Raw genomic sequence first — 25,039 nt, 5'->3', positions numbered from 1 at the left:
TCCCCATGCATATTTACTACACTTTTAATACATAGGTGTCAGTAAACACCACGATATAGTTTTGTATTTTGCTATTTGTACTCAACATTATGTTTTAAAATCTAGCCATTTTAATTGCCTTATGGTAATCCATCATATATCAGTCTGTTGATGCATTTCTAGTTGACAGATGTTTAGGCTGTTTTGAGTTTTTCCTTATTTAAATAATTCAAAAGCTGACATTCTTTTATCATTCTCCTCATGTATGTGTTCAAGAGTTTCAGTAGGTTATCTACTTAGGAGTAAAATAACTGGATCAAGAGGAAGGGAGAATCTTAAAACTTTACTAGACATTGACAAATTGCTCCACAAAGTAGTCTTGTACCAATTTACACCATCATCAGCAATGTATAAAAGGCTTTACTGCTCCACATCCTTGGCTATATTTATTTGACAATATTAGACATCTTAATTTTTGCTAATCTGCTAGGTGAGAAATAGTATTTCATTGTTTGTATTTATCTGATTAATGCTGTCTACACACTTTTTAATTGTGTTAAATTTATACATAACAGAATGTAAAGAAATTGAGTGCAGATGGATCAGTTTTACAAAATAAATCTACTTGTGTAACCCACACGCATATTAAGATATAGAATGTTCCCGTACCTTAGTATTCCCAATCACTCTAACATTAGAAGTAACCACTACCGTGATTTCAATCACCATATAGCTTTAACTGCTTTAGACTTTCATATAAAATTCTACACTCTTTAAATATAAAATATTTAGAGATTATCTATACTATGTGATATTCATATTCTTCTGCCCTTTTATAGCCCAAAGACAAGAGGAAAGGTGGGAAAATATTTTGAAGATTTAAACCCATTTTTGAGCTCTTGTTAAGTCACCATATTGAGGACTAAACCAGAAAAGTGTCCTGTGTATTAAATGGTCTGTTGAGAACAGAATAGTTGTTAAACTAAAAATATAACAACTTCAACTTTCCAATGTATCCACAGCTCAAGGCACAGATAAAGTAGGATGCTCCTGATGGGTAACCAATATTATTGCATTTTAAATAATCCCTCCTAGTTGGGTTAAGATAAGAATGCAAATAAGAATACATAAAGGGGCTCAGTGCCTGTAGCTCAAGCTGCTAAGGTGCTAGCCACATACACCAAAGGTGGTAGGTTTGAATCCAGCCCGGGCCTGCAAAACAACAATGACAGCTATAATCAAAAAATATCTGGGCGTTGGGGCGTGTGCCTGTAGTCCCAGCTACTTGGGAGGCCAAGGCAAGAGAATCGCTTAAGCCCAGGAGTTGGAGGCTATGGTGAACAGTGATACCACTGCACTCAACCCAGGGCAACAGCTTGAGGCTCTGTCGCAAAAAAAAAATAAATAAATAAATAAAGAACACATAAAGGCCTCAGTGGCTACGGTGCCAGCCACATACACCAGAGCTGGCTAGCAGGTTCGAATCCAGCCCTGGCCGGCCAAACAACAATGACAACTGCAACCAAAACATAGCTGGGCATTGTGGTGGGTGCCCGTAGTTCTAGCTACTTGGGAGGCTGAGACAAGAGAATTGCTTAAGCCCAAGAGTTTGAGTGCTGTGAGCTATGACATAACAGCACTCTACCAAGGACAACAAAGTAAGACTCGGTCTCCTCCAAAAAAAAAAAAAAAACTGAATACATAAAGCAGGCTCAGCGTCCATAGCTCATTGGTTAGGGCACCGGCCACGTATACCGGGGTTGGTGGGTTCAAAACTCAGCCTGAGCCTGCTAAACAAACAAACAATGACAACTGCAACCAAAAATAGCTGGGCATTGTGAGGGGGGCACATGTAGATCTACCTATTATAGAGGCTGAAGCAAGAGAATCACTGGAGCCCAAGAGTTTGAGGTTGCTGTGAGCTATGACCCCAAAACACTCTATAGAAGGCAACGAAGTGAGACTCTGTCTCAAAAAAATAAAAAGAATACATAAAGCAGCTGCATGTCTGGTTGAGCAAGAGAACTGTTTGAGCCCAGAGTTTGAGGCAACATAGCTAGACTCCACGTTCACATTACATCTGAAAAGCCACAGCTGTACTAGGAAGGGAACTCACAATATTAAAATGGAGTATTATGCATAGAATATAGTTATAATCCTCAATTTATAAAGTTGCTGAAATATAAAGTTTTTCGTGCATTAATCTAACCTATAATTCTAATCTGTGCATGTACAAGGGGAATCCCAAGTATAACAATTCATAACAATTCTAAAATGAAATTAAATAGGACATCTCCAACAAATACATACACTGTTCTTTTGTCTTGTCGGAGTAGTTTAGAAGAAAATTCACTCAGAATATCAAGAAATGCCAAATTTAAAGGTGGATGACTCTCCCCTTGTGGATTAGGCTCTTTAAAAGCAAATTCTATGCCATCTCTGCAAAGAAAAAAATTATTGAAGTAAATATTTGAGAGAGTATAATAAAACATTTAATAACTTAGAAAAGAAATTACATTTTACTTCCTTTGCCATGCTTTTAATATCAGTAATAGAAAATAAGGAAGCTTTAAGTATAAGAATGAATGTATTTATGTCACTGTTATTTCTTTAAAACCAAACACCCCTACTTGTTTGCTTTTAGGTCAATGTGGTTTAGTATATCTACATTATTTACTCAGTACTTTTTTCCCATAGAAAACACACAAATTTTCTCACGTAATGATAAATCATTATCTGTACTTTTCAAGATATAAAGGAATAACTATTTATAATGATCCATTTAAGAGTATAGTTTTAAAGTTAAATTCCATTCAAGGCCCATTTAAACTATATTTATGTGGTACTAAAGACCTTTATTAATCAAGAAAACAACCCAACATTATGTTCTAAGGAAAAATGTAACTGGAAAAAAAATTAAAAAATAAATTGAAATGTAATTGGGTATAGAATAATTCAGATGGAATTGAGGAAGAAAAGAATGAAGGCTATTACAGGAAGAAAATGATGTATTACTACTCAAAATAATTACATGTGTGATCCTTAAATATTAGCTAAAAAGGCTATCCAATGTATTAAAAGGCATAAAAATGAATTTGAGAGTTTTCAAATGATGTTACAGGATAAAGTAAATTAACACTGAAGGCAGTATGGAGAAACTTAAGAACAGAAAATTTTCTTGAAGGAAAATTAACCAAACTTAAGTAGGCAAGAAGAGTAAGAGAGAAAAAAAAAAACAGGAATCTTTCAAAAGAGTCCAGGCCTCTTGATTTTCCTGAAGTGAAGTTCTTAAACCCAGTTAAGACATAAAGGGTCTTAATATGCAAACATTGGTTATGCTACACAGCTCTAAAATGTACCCATACTTAAAAAGTGTAACTTATCACTGAACTACATGCTGAATATAAAATAAAACGCTTTCTAATTTGAATAAGGAAAAGAAAACATATAGACAAAAAGAAAGTTGTGGCTAAAAACAAGGGGAAAAACATCTATAAAATAAGAGAACAGAACCAGAAAGAGAAAACATGAGATGAAGAAATCAAACCTCAAAGATTTCTCTATCAATGTGACTGTGACAATAGCTAATTCAGATTTTGTAATGCCTTATAAATTTATCCTGCTTTGCTTCACATAATTTATAAAGACTCTGTACAGTTTTCAGTTAAAAAGACCTACTTATAAAGGAAGTTTTATTTTCAACTCAGTTCCTACTTGATATAGCACTCGTTACTATAGCTCTTAAAGTTAAGAAAGCTGAGAAAGGAGGTATGGTACAGATTTATAAACTAATAATAAAGCATATATTTAATTGGTTTATTCCAAATGCAAGGACTAAATACCCCCACAAAGGTTCATAACTAAAAATAAAATATCTGAAGATTACTTGTGTAGCATAGCAATGGCTTCTCTTGTTTTCAATTGATCAAGTCCAAAAGTTAAAGCAAAACGTCGAGCAAGTTCTTTTATGCCACTAAATGTAGAAGATGATCTATCAAAATTATAGCCATTTTCTTGTATCATTTCATTAAAAAGCTGTTTGAAAGTAAAGAACGCATGTTAGAGAATTTTTAAAAAAAACTAAGGATTAACCTCTTTTATAATATGACATTTTCTACATAAAATACAAAAGGTATTCAATAAACAAAACACTGAATTTTACTCTAACACATGGATTTTTAAAAACATGATACAAATGACTAAAATTATTGCATTTCATACATAAAACTAGAAGTTCTTTATTGACATTAGGAACTCTTGGGTGGCACCTGTGGGTCTGTGAGTAGGGTGCCGGTCCACATACGGAGGGTGGTGGGTTCAAACCCGGCCCTGGCCAAACTGCAACAAAAAAATAGATGGGCATTGTGGCGGGTGCCTGCAGTCCCAGCTACTCGGGAGGCTGAGGCAAGAGAATTGCTTAAGCCCAAGAGCTGGAGGTTGCTGTGAGCTGTGACGCCACAGCACTCTACCAAGGGCGACAAAGTGAGACCTGGCTAAATAATGAGTGAGGCTGGTTAAATAATAATATAGTGTAACATTACACCTACTAAAAATGAGGGATATGCTAATCACCCTGACCTAATAATACATGGTATTGAAACTTTACTATGTACTCTATAAATACATAATGTGTCAGTTTTTATTGGAGACAAGAGTCTCAATCTGTCCCCCTGGGTGGAGTGTCAAGGCATCATAGCTCACAGCAACCTCAAACAACTAGGCTCAAGCCCTCCTCTTGCCTCAGCTTCCTGACTAGCTAGGACTATAGGCACCCACCACAACATCTGGCTAGTTTTTTTTTTTTTTTCTATTGTTAGTAGAGATGGGGTCTTGCTCTTGCTCAGGCTGGTCTCCAACTCCTGAGCTCAAGCAAACCCACCTCAGTCTCCCAGAGTGTTAGGATTACAGGTGTGAGCCACCACAACCAGCCCTATGTGTCAATTTTAAAAATGATGGAAGATTTTGGGTACATATAAAAACAAATGAAATTGATATGTTGACAAGCTTGCTGCACGCTCATGTGAGTTCATTCCACTACCATTCACAATAGTCAGGCCATGGAATCAACCCAACTAATAAATGGATAAAGAAATAATGTTCTACTGTGTGCACACGTATATTATTCAGCATTTAAAAAGGAAGGAAATCCTGTCACTTGTGAAAACAGGAACCCGGAGAACATCATGTAATACGAAATATGCCAGGCCCAGAAGGACAATTACCAAATAATCTCACTCTTATGTAACGCCAAAAATGTTGAACTCATAGAAGAGAATGGTAGTTGCCAGGCACTGGAGGTGTGGGATAGGAGCTGTTGGTCATTTCAGTAGAACAGGACATTAATTAATGGCATGGATAAGTTCTGAAGATCTACTATATAAAATGTGGTGACTATAGTTACTAATGGACTTAAGTGTTGTGCCTCACACCTATAATCCTAGCACTATGGGAGGTCAAGACAGGAGGATTGCTTGAGGCTAGGAGTTTAAGCCCAGTCTGAGAAACAGAGGAAGACCCTTTTGCTACAAAACTATAGAAAAATTAGCTGGGCAGGGTGGCATGCACCTGCAGTCCTGGCTATCCAGAAGGCTAGGAATTGCTAGAGCCCAGATATTTCAGGTTACAGTGAGCTATGATGATGTCACTGCACTCTAGCCCAAGTGACAAAACAAGACCCTGTCCCCCTCCCAAAAAGTATATACTGTATTATATATTCGAAACTTAAGAATCTTAAATGTTTTTAAGTGAGGCAATATACATGTTAATTAGCTTAATTTAGACACTTCACAATGTATACATGTATAAAAACATCGCCTTATATATTGTAAATATATACAATTTTCACTTGTCTGATATACCGAAATAAAGATGGAAGAAAACAATATAAAATACTGAGGACATTATTTAATGCCATGAATATGTTCAGGGTTTATTAATATTAAAATGCAGACTTGAAAAATAGAATATACAATATAATTTTCATAAAAATAAGATTTCATGGGCGGCGCCTGTGGCTCAGTGAGTAGGGCGCCAACCCCATATACCGAGGGTGGTGGGTTCAAACCCAGCCCCGGCCAAACTGCAACAAAAAAATAAATAAATAAGATTTCATGTAGGCATAAAAAAGACTGAGGTTATTAAGAAACAAAAAGGTTATTGTTAAGTGAAAACACTAAGGATAACTTGTATTTGTTCCAAGTCTTATATTTTCTAAATTTCGTATAGCTAGCAGCCATTATTTTATAGCAAACGTTATTTAAATGCTACCTTTAAAATCTTTTTTTTTTTTTGGTAGAGACAGTCTCACTTTATCATCCTCGGTAGAGTGCCATGGCATCACACAGCTCACAGCAACCTCCAACTCCTGGGCTTAGGAGATTCTCTTGCCTCAGCCTGCTGAGTAGCTGGGACTACAGGTGCCGGCCACAACGCCCAGCTATTTTTTTGTTGCAGTTTGGCCGGGGCTGGGTTTGAACCCACTAACCTCGGTATATGGGGCCAGCGCCCTACTCACTGAGCCACAGGCGCTGCCCACCTTTAAAATCTTTTAAATTTTATTAATTTTAACATGAATATTCAACTTTGCAAATTAAATTAACTTTCATAACTACATTTCTGAAAAGCAAAAAGGTTTATCACATTGTAATAGGCTGGATTATGTTTTACATGCAAATTTGCTGTCCAAAGACAAAAGCACACTAAGCAAATAATTTTAGTTAATTAACCTTCTTTGCCACTGACAAAATGAAAAGGATGACTGCATTTTAATTATTAAAAATTCATATATGCGCTGTGGCTCATGCCTATAATCTCAGCACTTCAGAGCCCGAGGCAGGTGCATTACCTGAGCTCACAGGTTTGAGACCAGCCTGAGCCAGAGCGAGACCCTGTCTCTAAAAAGTAGCCAGGCGTTGTGGTGGGCGCCTGTAGTCCCAGCTACTTGGGAGGCTGAGGCAAGAGGATCACTTGAAACCTGGAGTTTCAGGTTGCTATGAGCTAAGATGCCATGGCACTCTACCAAGGGTAACCAAGTAAGCCTCTGTCTCAAAAAAAAAAAAAAAAAAAAAATCACATATTCTCATTAAAGTAAGTTTCAAAATGGAGAAAAAAAGTAAAATTCACATGAGATCTACCAAAGTAAGCTTACTACTACCAACATGGTAGACATACTATAAATTTTGGCATATATTGCTGAACTACCTACCGTATCTATTTCCTCCATACTTCAGACAGATATAGGTTTCACCAATCCTGAAATGATCTCACCTGTACTTCTTTGTGTACTAGTGAGGTTGAATATTTTATATTTCTACTTTTTTTTTTTGGTAGAGACAGGGTCTCACTATATGGCCCTCGGTAGAGTGCCGTGGCCTCACACAGCTCACAGCAACCTCCATCTCCTGGGCTTAAGCGATTCTCTTGCCTCAGCCTCCCGAGTAGCTGGGACTACAGGCACCCACCGCAACGCCTGACTATTTTTTTTGGTTGCAGTTTGCCCGGGGCCGGGTTTGAACCTGCCACCCTCGGTATATGGGGCCGGCGCCCTACCGACTGAGCCACAGGCGCCGCCCTATATTTCTACTTTTATAAATTATCCATTGCATCCTTTCCCCCATTCCAGCTGCTATCTTATTCTGCTAATTATTAAGTGATTAGATATGTTAGCTAAATCTGGTACACTTCTTAATGTCTTACCTGTTGCAGACTGAGAATGAGAGTCTTAGCACACTGAATTTTGTCTATCTGCCTTGTTTTGCTCATTGTTTCTTTGATGATATCTCCATAGTCATTATAATACTAGAAAAGAAATTTAGATAAATTAGAGAGTTACATATTAAAACCATTAGATAATAAGAATAATCTTAGGTTAGCAATGCAAGCATTTCACAAAGTATATATTTGGTTGAAATTATGCCTTCCAAGTGGGAACGAAATATTACTGAATTTTTAAGATCCCTTCTAAGCATATAATCCCTCATTTCAGTAAATTCAGACATACCAAAAAGTTAACAGCCAATCAACTTAAGCTGCAGACTTGGTTTTAAATAAAACAAGTATGGAGGCTCAGCACCTATAGCTCAGTGGCTAGGGCATCAGCCACATACACCAAGGCTGGCGGGTTCAAACCCAGCCCGTGCCTGCCAAACAACAACAATTACAACAAGAAAGTAGCTGGGTGTTGTGGCGGGCACCTGTAGTCCCAGCTACTTGGGAGGCTGAGGCAAGAGAATTGCTTAAGCCCAAGAGTTTGAGGTTGCTGTTAGCTGTGACGCCATAGCACTCCACCAAGGGCAAAATAGTGAGACTCTGTCTCAAAAAAAAAAAAAGGGTATGGAATATAACAATAATCGGGTTAGATACTCAAAAGTAAAATAAAGGATATAAACAAAGTTCTCCTTGTCAACTTTTAAAACAATGAATATAATAGTTACTCATAACTTTTTGTAGAGACAGGATCTAACTGTGTGATTCAGAGTGGTCTCAAACTATTGGCCTCAAGAAATTCTCCCGCCTTAGCCTCTCAAAGTGCTAGATTACAGGTATGAGCCACTGAACCAAACCATAAAGCCCTTTTGAAAGAAACTTATTTATGCATAATAATTATATGAGGCACAGCACATGAACTTTTTATCTAATTTAAGATAGTATTTTAGCCAGGCGTGGTGACTCATGCCTATAATCCTAGCACTGTGGGAAGCTGAAGTGCGTGGATTGCTTGAGCTCAGGAGCTCAGGAGTTCAAGACCAGTCTGAACAAAAGCGAGACCCCATCTCTACTAAAAAGAGAAAAACTAGCTGAGCATTGTGACACATGCCTATAGTCCCATCACTCTGAGAGGCCAAGGCAGGCAGACTGCTTGAGCTCAGGAATTCAAGACCGGCCTGAGCAACAATGAGACTGAAAATCTCTACAAAGAATAGAGAACCCATAGCTCAGTGGTTAGGGCGCCACCCTCATGCTCCAGGGCTGGTGGGTTCAAACAGGGCTTGGGCCTGCTAAACAAAAAACAAACAAACAAAAAAGCTGGGCGTTGTGGTGGGCGCTTGTAGTCCCAGCTACTAGGGAGGCTGAGGCAAGAGAATCGCTTAAGCCCAAGAGTTTGAGGTTGCTATGAGCTACGACGTCACAGCACTCTACCAAGGGTGACAAACTAACACCGTCTCAAACAAAAAAAATAATAAATTAATAGAAAAACTGAGGCAGAAGGATCACTTGAGCATAGGAGTTTGAGGTTGCTGTGAGCTATGATGATGCCATGGCATTCTACCCAGGGTGACAGAGTGAGAGAGACTCTCTCTCAAAAAAAAAAAAAACAAAAAGAGAGAGAGAGAAAAAAGCAAAGAAAGAAGGAAAAAAAAAAGCAATTGATTGGGGTAGGTCCAAAAACAAAAAGTAATTTATTATTGGAAAAATTCATGGTAACAGGATTTAGAGTTAAACCAAAGAAACAAAAAAAGCCAGTTCAATAGCAACCAAGAACAAAACCCATTATTATATTATCTTTTACGTATTTTAAAGGTATCTTGTCCGTTTTTCAACTTTACCTTCATATACTGCTTGAAGATATCTGCAGCTGTATTCATCTCCACCACAGTATATACAATAAGCTTACAAAATGCTGCAAGTAAATTTCTCCTCTTGTGCAGAGCTTCAATTTTACTGGCTTCATCCTCCTGCTGACCATCTGGGAAAAAAATCCCAAACATTAAGCCATCTTGTACTTTACTTCTATCATATATTATTATTATTATTTTTTTTTGAGACAGAGTCTCATTATGACGCCCTCGGTAGAGTGCCATGGCATTATAGCTCACAGCAACCTCAAACTCTTGGGCTTAAGCGATTCTCTTGCCTCAGCCTCCCAAGTAGCTGGGACTGCAGGCACCCACCACAATGCCCGGCTATTTTTTGTTGCCATTGTTGTTTAGCTGGCCCAGGATGGGTTCGAATCTGCCAACTTTGGTGTATGTGGCTGGTGCCGTAACCACTGTGCTACAAGCACTGAGCCCATATATTAAATTCCCACCATAGAATAACCTTTCATTGGAGAATTTTTAAAAGGAAAAACATTTAAATTAAAAATTATACCCATTTGCAATTTATTCCAATAGACCAAATTCTTGTGACATTGGATAATAATCAGAAGATTGGTAAATATGGAACAGGAACAAATGGAATGAGTCAGAAGAACTGATGCTTAGTGAAGTCAGGCTAAGCTTGCTTAATACATTCATATACTTTCCTAACTTGATAGTTTGTCAATGAATTCTACATATTCAATGTTCATTGGTTAAGACTCCTTCTTTCCAGCATGTAACCAACCTCCGAAATTTTCTTATCCCTGCCAAGGATGATGCCACCTTACCTCACCCATCTTCTGCTAACACATTCTTCCTTTATACATAATAAATATATCAGTTAGACCAGCTTAAAAACCATTCTGTCTTTTTTGGATAACTTGCATATTATTACTCTGACCCATCATGTGAGATCTTGACATTCAGTTTTCAAAAGAACAGACGTATTTCTAAATTCCTTGTCTGTGAAGCCCCACTGCAGCCTTTGAGTACTGCAAAGGATTGTTTCTAATTATTTGATGCTGTAAATAAAACTGTGATGAAGACTTCTTACATGAAAAGCCGTGTAAGACTTTTCCTTTGGATAGATTTCACAAATGAAATTACTAAAAAAAAAAAAAATCATATTAATTTAAATTTCTTTGACTATCAGTGAAGTTAAAGTTTCTCCATATGTGGTGGTGCCCATAGCTCAGTGGGTAGGTCACCGGCACGTACATACACCAAGGCTGGTGGGTTTGAACCCAGCCTGGGCCAAATAAAATAACAATGACAACTGCAACAACAACAACAACAAAAAAGCTGGGTGTTGTGGCGGGTGCCTGTAGTCCCAGCTACTTGGGAGGCTGAGGCAAGAGAATCACTTAAGCCCAAGAGTTTGGGGTTGCTGTGAGTTGTGACGCAATGGCACTCTAACAAGGGCGACAGCTTAAGACTCTGTCTCAGAAAAACAGTTTCTCCATATGTTTATTAGCCAATTATAATTCATCTTTTGTGAATAGTCTGTGCATGTACAATCATACCTTCAATGTAAGGTCTCTAATATTAAAAATATTTTGTGCAAAACATGAATGCTTATTTTTTTAATTAATTGATTAATTGTTTAGCTTACTCTGGTAATCCTACATAACTGTTAGGAAATTCAAACCAAATTTTAAGAATAAGAATTTGTTTAAGACAGACCACAGAAAATTTTAGCACGGGTAGATGTCCCAGGATGTCAAGGTCATTTGCTTAGAAACCTGAAACATATTATTCACTTTTTAAAGGGGTTACGCTGACTATATATGCTAACTTTTTTCAATGACTGTCATTATAATGGATGATTTTTACATGATATTGTTTCCAATCAGTATTTTGTACTGCTCACAGGAACTAGAGGTACACAGACCTTTCCTCCTACAGACAAAATCATTTGATGATAGTAAGAGGTTTTAAAGCCCTAGTTTTGATTTTTCTCCACTTCTTACTTACCAAAAATTAGCCACTTTTTCTCTTGTAAGCATTAAGGAATATAAAAGGTGTCCAAATCACTGGGCCTTTTGCAAAGTGCCAGCTGTCATATTATTATGTATTGTCAATGTACCACCTCTGGAAGCATTCCCTATTTTACTCTCTCTTTCTAATCTGATGTGAGCTAACAAATGAAAGGTCTGTAATACCAGGCATGAGATGACGATGTATAGCAATGGATAGTGTTATATGTTAATGGTAGGAAGATAAAAAAATAATACAATCACTTTGGCAACGTGTGATGTACATAATACAGTGATTCCAATCTTGGATATATACAATAGGAAAGTGCTTGCTATTTTTCTATTTTTAGTGCCAGCTACTCACAGGGCTAAGGCAAGAGGATCACTTGAGCACAGGAGTTATTGAGGTTGCTATGAACTAGGCTGAAGCCACAACACTCTAGCCTAGGACAACAGAGTGAGACTTTGTCTCAAAAATAAAAAAATAAATAAAATAAACAAAAGTACTTGCATATGTGCTCAAGGAGCTAAGTATTAGAGTAATTGTTGTAATATTCACTACTTTAATTGGGTAAAAAGTAGAAACACCTAAGTGTTCAACACAATAGGAAAATGGATAAATTGTGGTTAATTCATATCACATAATATTTAGCACTTAAGATGAATTAACTATAACCACATGTCAACACTGAAAGATCTCAAAAATGTTAACTCAAAAGCAAATCACAAAAGTTTCAACATGATTATTATTTATGTGGCAGTTAGCAACAGAAAATTTATAATGTTAAGAGATAAATTACTAGTAAAATTAAAATAAAATGCAAAGGTACAATAAACAGCTCATTTAGGATAGCAGTTATCTTTAGGGAAAAGACAAAATGAGGGCTTTTTAAAAGTAACTGTACTGTATTTCTTTTAAAAATCTGAAACAAATATAGCTAAATTTGACAAAGACTGGTGGGTGGGTAGGTATGCATAAATCTGTTCTATTTTGTACTTTTCTATAAGACTGGAATATATTTCATTGTAAAAGTATAAATATAAAACACAAAGTCCAACGAGATAGACTCTGGGCAATTCTAGGAAGCTCCTAGAAAACTCAGAAGTATTGGCAAGCATGTTCTCATTAAATTTCCCATGATCTAAATAATGCTGAGGCAGTTCCCACTTAACAAAAGGATTATGTACCAATTTAGTTTGTATCAGGTTTTAGAGTGCAACTATACTTTCCCACAGAAGTTTTAAAAAGTCCTACTTGGCTAGGCATGGTGGCTCGTGCCTGTAATAACACTCTGGAAGGCTAAAATGCGTGGACTGTTTGACCTGCCAGAGCAAGAGCAAGACCCTATCTCTACTTTAAAAACAAAAACAAAACAAAAAAACAAACAAACAACAACAACAAAAGAAAAAAACAGCTGGGCATTGTGGTCACAGGTACTCAAAAGACTAAGGCAAGAGGATTGCTCGAGCCCAAGAGTTTGAAGTTGCTGTGAGCTACCCAGGGCAATAGGGTAAGACTCTGTCTTAAAAGACCAAAAAGAAAAAAAAAAAAAAAAAAAGTCCTACTCATCTTTTCAGACCACTTTCAAATGTTAGGCTTTTCTCAAAGATACTTAAAGCCCTGTAGACAAATTAAAATGTCCTCTACATGCCAGTAACACTTTGTACATGCTTCCATTAACTTCTCAGACTGCATTATATATAACTACTTGTTTTTAGATGTCCTTCCCACTTGAATTTAACTCTTGAAGGAAGAGACCTTGTCTCATTTTTTCATATCCAGAGTATCTAATATACTGCCTGCTGAACAATAAATGTTTGTCAAATCAATGTTATGAATAAAAGCATAACTGAAAGTATAGAAATTTTATTACACTGATTTTGAATACTGATTTGAATACTGATTTGGCTACTATAGGTTTCTCAATTGTGTTCTGGATAAGATTTTAGTATGTGAGCATGAAGATCTTTACTGCTAAAAATGAGCTATATACCATGTCATTCATTCATTCACTCATTGATAAACAAACTTATGCTGAATAACATTTTTTTTTAAAGACAACGTCTTACTTTGTTGCCCTCGGTAGAGTGCTGTGGCGTCACAGCTTACAGCAACCTCAAACTCTTGGGCTCAAGCGATTCTCTTGCCTCAGCTTCCCGAACACCTGGGACTACAGGTGCCTGCCACAACACCCGGCTATTTTTAGAGGTGGGGGTCTCACTCTGGCTCAGGCAATTCACCTGCCTTGGCCTCCCAGACTGCTAGAATCAACGGGCGTGAGCCACTGCACCCGGCCTTATAAACATTTTTCTAACATTCAGAAATGACATTAATATTTCTAAACCAATGTGATACAAATATATGACTAAAAATCCATTTCAAAGTTCCTGAGTATTCTTATTACCAACAAATAAGGGGAAGTGGGAGTAAATATTATTGAGCACCTATGATACCCAGGTACTCAACTAATTACTTTGCTCAATTATCATTAAATCCTCACAGTTTTATGACATAGCTACAAATTAGAAAAAGAGGCTCAGGGCTAGTGAAAAGCAGAGATCTGACTTGAAAGCCTATGTTCTGTGATGTCACGTTTTGTTTACAATATGGCAAGAAGAAAAGTGTGCTAGAACACTTTACATTTTACAAATAACTTCTCAGACTGCATTATATATAAATACGTTTACGTTTTAAGAATAAAATATATGACAGTACAAAAATGAACACTACTGTTACTTAACTTGTATGTTGGACACATAGATTTTTTTTAAAAAATGGCAATAAAATTACCTGCACTATTATTATCATCATCCTGTTCAATGAAGACATGATCCAAAATAAAGCTGAGCAACTCAGACTGCAGTGAAGAATCAGGGGTGTAAACTAATGGTTCTAACATGTCACGCCCTCCTGACATAATTTGATGGCTGAAGATCATCAAAATATCACAAAGGATAGTAAAGGCCTATTATTTAAAAGAAAAAGAAAAGAAAAGCATACTATAATCTGAGGTTTCTTACCAATTGACAAATGATTTATATATTTAACACATAAATAGAATCTTTCTATATTTGAAACTTAAAAAAAAAAAATCAATGTTTAATACTTTCTTAAGACTTTAAATCTGAGAAGTATAATTCCCTATAACAACTACCAATTATTTGCATAATGTTTTACTAACTGGAAAGCAATTTCACAAATATTCTTATTTGTTTTCACCAGAGTTAAGTGACTTGTATGGGATGTTAACACTGCCATGTAGCCAGAACACAAACTTAGGCTTTGACTTCAAATCCCATACTCTACACTATACTTCAATGCCTCCAGATGTTCGTTCTCAAATATGAAATAATATATAAGTTGGTACCATTCTTTATTCTATGGAAGAAAAGATCAAAAAGATGCATACTAAAATAGAGGTCACAAAACCCATGGTACTTTTTAAGTACTCTAATTGTTAACACGTATACTGATTAAGTGGAGAAAACATAACCAGGTATAGGCCTGCTTGCTACTCATCAGGTACAAAAAACATAAAGTTGGAGAGTTATATCTCAAAGATCTTAATAAAAACTCTGCCAGGAGTTTTAAGTGGAGTCAACCACTGGTAAAAATTAGGCAAAGGTAACTGGAAAGATTATCTGTTGAGAGGGGATAATGAAAATAGAATTTTGGGGTTACAAAGTCAATTCAGAAATATACTTAAAGGAAGAACATTGCTGGAAAGACATAATACAGGTCACAAAGCATATCTTATCATCAGTCTTGCAGGTTGGAAACTAACCACGTTTACTTTATCTCTTTATTTTATGCTTTTACTCTTCTAATCCATCTCTTCTCCTTATTTTACCACTATTGCAGTAATTTACACCTATTAAAATGTATACAGAATCAAGGATATAACATGGTAAGTATGATAATATTTACTAATTAGGTGAACTGGCATATCAAGCTGACAAGAATATACTCCTGAGAGCTGTTAGAAAAATTGACATACAAGCTATTTTTTTTTTTTTGAGGCAGAGCCTTAAGCTGTCACCCTGGGTAGAGTGCCGTAGTGTCACAGCTCACAGCCCCCTCCAACTTTCGGGCTTAAGTGAGTCTCTTATCTCAGCCTCCCAAGTAGCTGGGACTACAGGCACCCGTCACAACACCCGGCTATTTTTTGGTTGTAGTTGTTGTTTGGCAGGCCCGGGCTGGATTCAAACCCACCAGCTCTGGTGTATGTGGCTGGTGCCTTAACCGATTGAGCTAAAGGTGCCGAACCATATACAAGCTATTTAACAACCAAATAATCTCAAGGCCTAAGCAAAGGGTTGTGTGTTAATGCTATAAAAAATAGGGAATATTACGCTGATGATCTTGGTTGTACACACAAATGTAAAGTAATATTTTGTGCATTATGTTTAGATCTATGCATACTCCATTAAAATCCTATTTTAAGCATTTAAATTTAAACTCAATTTACTTTAATCAGCTATCTTGTTCCTTTTCACATGAACTGTAGAGAAGAAATTAAAGTCCCAAAACTTTTATGTCTACAGTTCAAAATGATACATTTAAACTTGGAGAGAATTCAGCCATGCAACAGTTATAGGAATATACTTCATATTTTCACAAGAAAAATGCAAACTTCAGTAACAGCAGCCTGGCTATTAAATATCCTCTCATTTATGTGCACCCAAACATATATTATGATAAGGACAAGAGAGAGTTGGAAATAAGAAACAAGAGAGTAACATTTGGGTATTGAATGCAAATTTTCAGCTGTAAAAACTTAAATATATTTGATTAAAATGAGTTTTGCTATTTTAAAATGAACTAAGGACAAGTGACAAACAAAAGGTTAGTATATTCGAACAACACTCTGAACTAAAATAGCACTCAACATACCACAGCTTCCAAAAATAGCACTTGGGCTGACTACTAGAATTCTACCCAATGAACAAAGGCTAAGCCATTATCAAATGGTTCCGTTAAAATCATCATAAGCATTTTGACTATGCCATATTAATATTTCTTATAAAATTCATGTCAAAACATATATATTCCCATAAAAACAATTAAAGTCATGTTTCCAATGACGTTTGATACTCTGAATTATGGAATTAGAACTAAACATGATCTTAGTCTCAGGATCAAACCAGGTTAACAGTCTATTTCCAGAATTAGATGGCAGTAATGGAATCATGAAGGCATATAAAGTGGGAAGGTAAGTGACTTTGGAAGACAAGCAAGTGACTAAAATTTTTATTTCAAACTAGGTCCACACAAAGATCAGGATGGGCAGAAATGTCAGAAATGACAAAACCTTATAGACCTTTCCTCCCAAAAGCAAAGTTGTTAAGTTGCTTTCAGGAATGACTTCCATAATTTCATACATATATAATCTGTATAAATGTGCCTATTTGCCATGTGTGTCATAAGGAAATAATACGAAACAACTGTACATGACGGTAACCTTTAATGCGATGATAAACCCCACATTTTTAGCATGGTATATACACGGGCAGATACAAGATATAAAATACTTCCCCTTTGTTCAATCTTAGTATTATTTAAATTTTCTAATTAGTTCATATTTTATGAAGGTTCCTTACAAAAACTATTACTATGTAGTAATTACTAACCTGTTCCTTAACAGTAGTATTCACGTTGGTCAGGTAATGTTGACATATCTGACAAAATACCCTCATCTGTTTCTTTAAACGCAGTAAGTCCTCCTTGAAAAAATTTAACATGAACATTTTTGAATATAGAAAAAAACTCATTTAGTATTTCTTTAAAATGTTTTAAATTATGCAAAACTTTATTTCATATATGTTGTTACATTAACTTTAATTGTACATTTGATTTAAATTTCTTCTTATATAATGTACCAGAAAGGTAAACAAAAGACCATTTTTCTCAAAAATCTCACCAAATTGGAGCCTTAAAAATATCAGGTGTAGGCTGGGGGTGGTGGCTGACGCCTGTAATCCTAGCATTCTGGGAGGCCAAGGCAGGTGGATAACTTGAGCTCATGAGCTCAAGATCAGCCTGAGCAAAAGCAACACTCCATCTCTACTGAAAATAGAAAAACTGAGGCAAGAGGATCACTGGAGGTTGCTGTGAACTATGGTGTCACAGCACTTTACCCAGGGCAACAGCTTGAGACTCTATCTCCAAAAAAAAAAAAAGTATCAGGTGCATTAATGGGGAATATCCTAGGTCAGCAGTTCTCAATCTATGGGTCCTGACCCATAGGAACTGCATTAAAGGGTTGCGGCATTAGGAAGGTTGAGAACCACTGTCCTAGGTGGTATGGGTCCTTTGGAATGAACAAACTTATATAATTATATACAGCTATCTTTAATATAGCCACTAGCTCAGAATGTAAAAAGTAAAGATTTATGTTTCCATGCTCATTTCTTATTTAAAGGGTGGCCAAATCACAGACGGAAAAGGTAATTAATGAAAAAGATATGGCAGTTTCTATTTCTTGTTTGAAGATACCGGTTGTACTTTTTAAATACTCGGAGTGGCAAAAATCAGTTTTGTGTCATTACTCTAATATTTCTTAAATTTATAATAAAAAGAGGAATCTTCTTACATTTTTTTCTACTTCTAAATATTTATCAGTTTATTTAAAATAAAAAATGATTCTATAAAGATCAAGCACATGAACTTATTTTAAGTTACAACCTTTGGCCCATCTGATGATACTGGATGCCAAATGATAGAATATCACTACATATTTGTATAGTAATAGAAAAGTTAAATAAAAACAGGCTTAACTTGGAGAAAACATTTGGTGAAAACTCAAACAAGCTTTAAATAAATAATTATCCATTCACTGTTTTCCTCTACTAATAATATTACCTTTCCCTCATTTTATTTTTTAACTTTCAACATAGGAGAGTGACCATGTATGTTAATATGGTCATTGTTCCTACTATAATAAATTTCCTTAATTTGAAAAAGTATACAATTTTGGGCGGCGCCTGTGGCTCAAAGGAGTAGGCACTGGCCCCATATTCCAGAGGTGGAGGGTTCAAACCCGGACCAGGCCAAAAACTGCAACAAAACCAAACAAAAAAACAGTATACAATTTTAACAATACTGTATAGATTCTTCAAAAGGAAAATTCTATTTATAGATATAACAAAATCTTAACTACAGAGAAATTTTAAACATTTATTATTATTGTATGGGTTTAGGCAATATAAACTTATTATCAAGAGGATTCCCTTTTGAAGAAAATAACTATGAAGTACTAAATCTGTAACTACAGAAATTGCTTAATATTTATAAAAATGAGCCCAAACAATACTTAAGGCAACATCTAAGGTTACAAGAACAATCTTTAAGCTTCTAATCTACAAGTGGAAAAGGCAGTCCTGTTTAGTTCAATTATTTTTTTATTTCAGATTAATGTGAGAGCACAAATGATTAGGTTATTTTGTTTGCATTTGTTAGGTGAAGTTCAAGTTGTAGTTGAGCCCTACACCCAGGGGTTTGTGCTGTATACCCTTCCATTGTGCCCATCTGTTTAGTTCAATTATTAAACACATAAAGGATTACCACTGTGAATAAAGCTTTAAAAGTTCTAGGTACTAATAGGCTGGCACATATATTCATTCAGAAAGTAACTTATCTTGAATTTAGGACATCACTGTAGAGATCTTGACTGTGAATAAGGTGATCCCAAAATAATACCAGGGCATAAGAAGAGCTAGGGGCAGGGGGTTTATTAAGTCCAATTTATATAAACTAATAGCTGTATCTATTGGTTTCAAAGATACAGTCACAAATTTTGAGAATATAGAAAGCCATAAATTATGCCACCTGCAAATGTGAAATAGTTTTCATTAAAAATCATACCTTGAAACAAACTAATCTTCCACTGAATATATGTCAAACTACAAACAGGGCTGTTGTTTAAAGGTACATGTTCATAAATAATAAAATAATAAGCAAAATTTCATTCAGTAACTGGTCTTCTTAAATACGTAAATTTTATGAAAACTATTAATGATATTAAATTGAATATACTACAAAACCACCACAAACCTTTGTAGAGCTGCTTTCAGTTATTTTAGCAAGTTGCCAAAGGATTACATAGTGAGTACATTGCAGTGCATGAATAACAATCTATAAAAAGAATCAAAAGAATACAGACAGTTAAAATTGAAAACTCACGAAACTTAATTTTTCAAAGTAAAAAATGCAACTTGTAAATAAATAAAAACCTGCTCTGGCATGTCTCCATTTTCAATTCCAGTTTTCAAAAGTTTGTAATTACAAGCAAACAAATCCCACTTTGAAAGATCATGAGCACTGTAAAAAAGAGAATTAAGTTATATTAAAAAAGAGAGCCTAAATGACAATTGTTTTGGACTCGAGTCTTATGGTAAACACAGTAAACTTGTTAACATACTCCCACAAAAAAATACATGTATGTTAGAATTTGTAACGATTTCAAGCCATAAAACAAGAAAGCTGATTCTGATTTTTCTATACTTTAAAGAAATCAAAACCTTAAGATTCAACTTACTTATGAAAAGCAGTAATCCTCTTCAACGTTGACAATACCTGATAAGCATCATCTTCATCAGGTTCTTCACCCTATAAATATTAATTGTAGATTAGAAACAAAGAAAGTAAAAAATTCCAGTGTATCAAAATAGTGATACCACTTTGAAAAATAAATATACACCAGTAATCCCAGCACTTTGGGACACTGAGGAGGGAGGCATCACTTGAGGTCGAATTTCAAGACCACCCTAAGAAATATAGCAAGACCTTACACCTATGAAAAACTTTAAAAATTAGCTGGACATAAAAGCATGTGCCTGTAGTCCCAACTACTCAGAAGGCTGGGTGAGGAGGATCATTTGGGCCCAGGAATTGGAGGCAGATGTGAGCTATGATTACAGAACTGCACAACACCCTATCTCTTTAAAAACAAAAAGGAATACTATAATAAAAACTACAAATTAACTTTCTCATTCAATACCTAGTTCTGGTCAAATTTATGGCAATACAGCTGGGATAATGCATCAACCCAAGGTTGTTGTCACAGAAGTTATTATCCAGAAAGAAAAATGGAATAACATTCTTCTCCCTTTCTTTAAAGTAACCTTGATAGAAAACTCTGAAGATTATCAACTATTTCACAGTAATTAATGCATAAGCACAGTAAGAAAAAACATAGTAGTTGACAAGCAAGAGATCATAAAGACAATACCTAAAGCACAAAACCTTTGTCAAAACTAAACAATCTTCAGAAACAAATATTAAAACAATAATAAGCATATGGGGGGGAAGTTCTGAATTCCGAAATGACTAGATATGCTACTCCTTTGTGAACTAACACATATCAACATATGTTAATGTACTTCCCAGTCACAGGGCTTTGATAAGAACATTACAAAATCTTAATGCATGAAACATAAAATTGTCTAAATACTACTGAAGCTACCACGCTGAACACTAGACCTCTCAAAAGAAAAGCATGCTTTATCCTACAAAGTAATTTTTAATTTTACTTTTTTTTTTTTTTTGGAGACAGAATCTCGCTTTGTCGCCTCCATTAGAGTACCATGATGGCATAGCTCACAGCAACCTCAGACTCTGGGGCTCCAGTGATTCTCTTGCCTCAGCCTCCCAAGTAGCTGGGACCATAGGCGCCCGCCATACTGCCCGGCTATTTTTAAAGACAGGATCTTGCTCTTGCTCTGGCTAATCTCATACTCCTGAGCTCAAACAATCAGACTTCCAAGAGTGCTGGGATTACAGGCTGAGCCACTGGGCCCAGCCTTAATGCTTTATTTTAAATTAACTTACCTTAGTCACAATAATCATATTCGGCTCAGCCAAGGATAGAAGCATTAAAATTTTTAATGAAGAATATGATCATTGTATGTGTACATCAACATACTTGTACAAGCCTCCAATTAGAAAAACTTAATAAGCCTGGTATTAACATTGTATTCCCCCCAAACATTAAATGAGTAATTGATAAAATAAGAAATTTGAGCCGGGTGCAGCAGCTCATACCTGTAATCCTAGCACTTGGGAGGCCGAGGCAGGTGGATTGGCTGAGCTCATGGGTTCGACACTAGCCTAAGCCAGAGAGAGAGAGAGACCTCATCTCTACAAATAGCCAGGCATGGCTCAGCACCCATAGGTCAGTGGTTAGGGTGCTGGCCACAAACACCAAGGCTGGTGGGTTCAAACCTGGCCTGGGGCAGCTAAACAACAATGACAACTGCAATAACAACAAAAAAAAATAGCCGAGTGTTGTGGCAGGTGCCTGTAGTCCCAGCTACTTGGGAGGCCAAGAAAAGAGACTCACTTAAGCCCAGGAGTTTCAAGTTGTGAGCTGTGATCCCACAGCACTCTACCAAGGGTGACATAATGAGACTCTGTCTCAAAAAAAGAAAAGAAAAGAAAATTACAAAGTCCGTATGATTTGTATAGCATTAATGGTAACAGTGATTTGGAGACCAGGCCCATTGGCTCATGCCTATAATCCTAGCACTCTGGGGGTGGCGCCTGTGGCTCAAGGAGTAGGGCGCTGGCCCCATATACCAGAGATGGTGGGTTTAAACTCAACCCCAGCCAAAACTGAAAAACAAACAAACAAAAAGAACCAACCACTCCTAGCACTCTGGGAGTCCAAGGCAGGGTGATTGCTTGACACCAGGAGTTCCAAGACAAGCCTGAGCAAAATTGAGACTCAGTCTCAATGAAACAGAAAAAGTTAGCTAGCACAGTGATGAGCACCTGTAAGTCACAGCTTGTCAGGACCTCAGGCAGGAGAATCACTTGAGCCCAGGACTTTTATATTGCGATGAGCTATTATGATATCACTGAGTGTAGCCCCAGTGACAAAGCAAAACATTGGCTACCCACCCCCTACAAACATGATTTAGTAAAAGCTAAAGGCATTAATTACACAATCATGATTGCTAGTCAAATAAATTTTCTGTAAATATATATTTCCAGAATAAATAACAATCACAATAAAAAATAAGGATATTCAAATGTCATGCACTAAGCCTCTGTGGAAATACAATAGAACACAGAAACCTCCAAAAGTGACAGTGGCTATAACAGTAATTTATTAAGGTCTTTATAATAACAAAGACTCTAACAGCCTTTCTTCAGCAATGCTGCTAAAACTAAAAAAAAAAAGGAACCCTAACTTTTGCGGCCACTTCTTATCAATCTAGCTCAATTTTTCTGTTCCATTAACACCCTATTCCTAAATAGCCCCCAGGTGATGGCCTAGAACATTTCTTCAAACCAAAAAAAAAAAAAAAGTTACTTTTATTTTCACTTTCTCTAACTTACAAATTCTTACCTGTATATCCTATTTTGGTGGAGGAGTAATAGTAATCTGATGAGTCACAGAATGAAAATCTTAAAAATCTTTATAACCATACTGGTAGGGACTATCACAAGGCCTGAGACTAGGGTGACTAACTAGGTTACCGGAGTGAAAAACCCCAACTGACAAAATATTTGATATATATACCTCTTGCAGAAAATCTTCAAGAAGCCGGTTAAATTTATCTGCCAATTCATCTATCAGTTGACTTCTTGAAATATCTACTCTGTTGAAGATCGTGAATTCTTCATTACAGAGTGCATGGTAAGTTTTAGAACATGCTTCCAAAACATCTGTATCTGTGTGCTTCTCTACAATGTTCCGGATCTGTCGCAATAAGGCATCCAAATGCTGCAAAATAATTTCTTTTTATCAAAACTAAGGCATGACAAACATATAATGACTACATTACCATACCACGATAGAGAAACTTTTCATATATAGTAACTTTAAAATGTAGACTATACATTTTAAAGTGTTTTACTAGTTGTGGTAAATAAATATACTGATCCATCCACACTTATTTTCTCAACTTTAATGGAAATATCTATCTCACAGGGCTTTGGTAGGAGTGTTAATACATATAATAAGCTTAAAATAGTTCTCAGAACATAGTAAAAATGTTCAGTGAGTACTAGCTGCTTTTGTTTTATAATTGTTACTATCCACTTTCCCACCATGAATCCTTATATGAGGTCAAGGTCAGACAATTAGGTTCTCAAACTCATCCCAGAAAAAGTGCTACATATCTATCACTGAGTATCACTACAGTCACGTTCCAGATACTACCCTTGGGAAACTATATACCAACACCAGCATCTAAGGCACCCTTCAAAGAAATGTTGGAACTCTTTTTCTGGAATAACCATCATAGTTGTCATCATATGAGGACAAGAACTCATCCTAGAAAAAGTGCTACATATACCCCATTGCTGAATCACTATGGTCAACAGATAGCTAAGAGGAGGAAGTCAAAGGCAACCACAGTGACATTCAGCAATGAGGTATATAGCACTTTTTCTAGGATCAGTTCCCAAACTTAACTCTCTGTCCTTGTACAATGACAATTCTGATGGCCATTCCAGAAAACAGAGTTCCAAAATTGCTTTGAAGGCTGTATCAGGGGCTTGTGTCAGTGCATAGCTTCCCAAGGGGACTGATGAATGAAGGTGACTGCAGCAATATTCAACAATGAGGTATGTAGCACTTTTTCTAGGATGAATTAGCGAATTTAACAGTCTGACCTGGTATGATCAGTGATACAGTTAGGCAATGGCTAAGAATGAGGTATGCCTATGGGCATGAAGCAAAGGTAAGTTTCATCAGCACTACTCTAAAATGAAATGATCTAAAATACAGAAGATATATAAAATATAGGTTTCCTTTCATATTATAAAAACATTTAAAAATATAAACGAAGAGCATAAGATGAGCTAAATGAACAATTTCACTTCAAATAACCTTATGCACAAATGATACCTTACCTTTTCTAATCGTCCAGTGGTATATATTTCCAAATCAAAGTACTGAGGCAACTGTAACAAATTAGTCACCTTTTCTGCATCTATAGAATACTGTGAAATAAAAAGATAATTTTAAAAAACATCAAAATAGTAAGTAAAAATAATATTCCGATAGGCATTTAAAAAACCCTGAAATTTCTTAGTAACACTATGATACTGATACAAACTTACTTTTGCTAATAACTGAGGAAGAGCTACAGCAAAAAGTTCAGTGATTTTTGTCCTGTCATCCAACTGGGTCTTCTTCTCCTTCGCTGTCAGCACCTAAAGTAATCCAAAGACATTTATTTGAAAGTATTTAAATCCATTAACAGTGTTACATAATCAAATATTAAGACATTCAAAATGAATAATACTGTATTTTAAGTCATAGGTACAAAAATTTCTACTATAGGGTGCCTGTAGTTCAGTGGTTAGGGTGCTGGCCACATGCTCCAGGGTTGGTGGATTTGATCTCAGCCTAGGCCTGCTACACACACACACACACACACACAGGCATTGTGGCAGGTGCCTGTATTCCCAGCTACTAGGGAGGCTGAGGTAAGAGAATCACTTGAGCACAAGAATTTGAGGTTGTTGCAGTTGCTATGATGCCAATGCACCCC

At 36.1% G+C, this 25,039-nt stretch overlaps 1 protein-coding gene across 10 annotated transcripts in view; it reads right to left on the bottom strand.

The window, feature by feature from the left end:
• STAG2 (stromal antigen 2) overlaps positions 1-25,039 on the bottom strand; it is a 167,215-nt gene that overhangs the window by 16,737 nt on the left and 125,439 nt on the right. For all 10 annotated transcript variants that reach the window (XM_053581033.1, XM_053581039.1, XM_053581037.1 and 7 more), the window contains exons 17-28: positions 24,606-24,698; positions 24,396-24,485; positions 23,059-23,262; positions 20,071-20,141; positions 19,766-19,853; positions 19,587-19,667; positions 17,165-17,257; positions 14,325-14,499; positions 9,525-9,664; positions 7,675-7,776; positions 3,866-4,014; positions 2,290-2,418 (exon numbers count right to left, since the gene is read on the bottom strand). In XM_053581033.1, coding sequence (XP_053437008.1) covers positions 2,290-2,418; positions 3,866-4,014; positions 7,675-7,776; positions 9,525-9,664; positions 14,325-14,499; positions 17,165-17,257; positions 19,587-19,667; positions 19,766-19,853; positions 20,071-20,141; positions 23,059-23,262; positions 24,396-24,485; positions 24,606-24,698 — 1,415 coding nt within the window. The remainder of the gene's footprint in view (positions 1-2,289; positions 2,419-3,865; positions 4,015-7,674; positions 7,777-9,524; positions 9,665-14,324; positions 14,500-17,164; positions 17,258-19,586; positions 19,668-19,765; positions 19,854-20,070; positions 20,142-23,058; positions 23,263-24,395; positions 24,486-24,605; positions 24,699-25,039) is intronic.

This window comes from Nycticebus coucang, chromosome X, assembly GCF_027406575.1.
Source record: "Nycticebus coucang isolate mNycCou1 chromosome X, mNycCou1.pri, whole genome shotgun sequence".
In the NCBI taxonomy this organism is placed as follows: Eukaryota; Metazoa; Chordata; class Mammalia; order Primates; family Lorisidae; genus Nycticebus; species Nycticebus coucang.
This window is presented reverse-complemented; position numbering and strand designations above follow the sequence as displayed.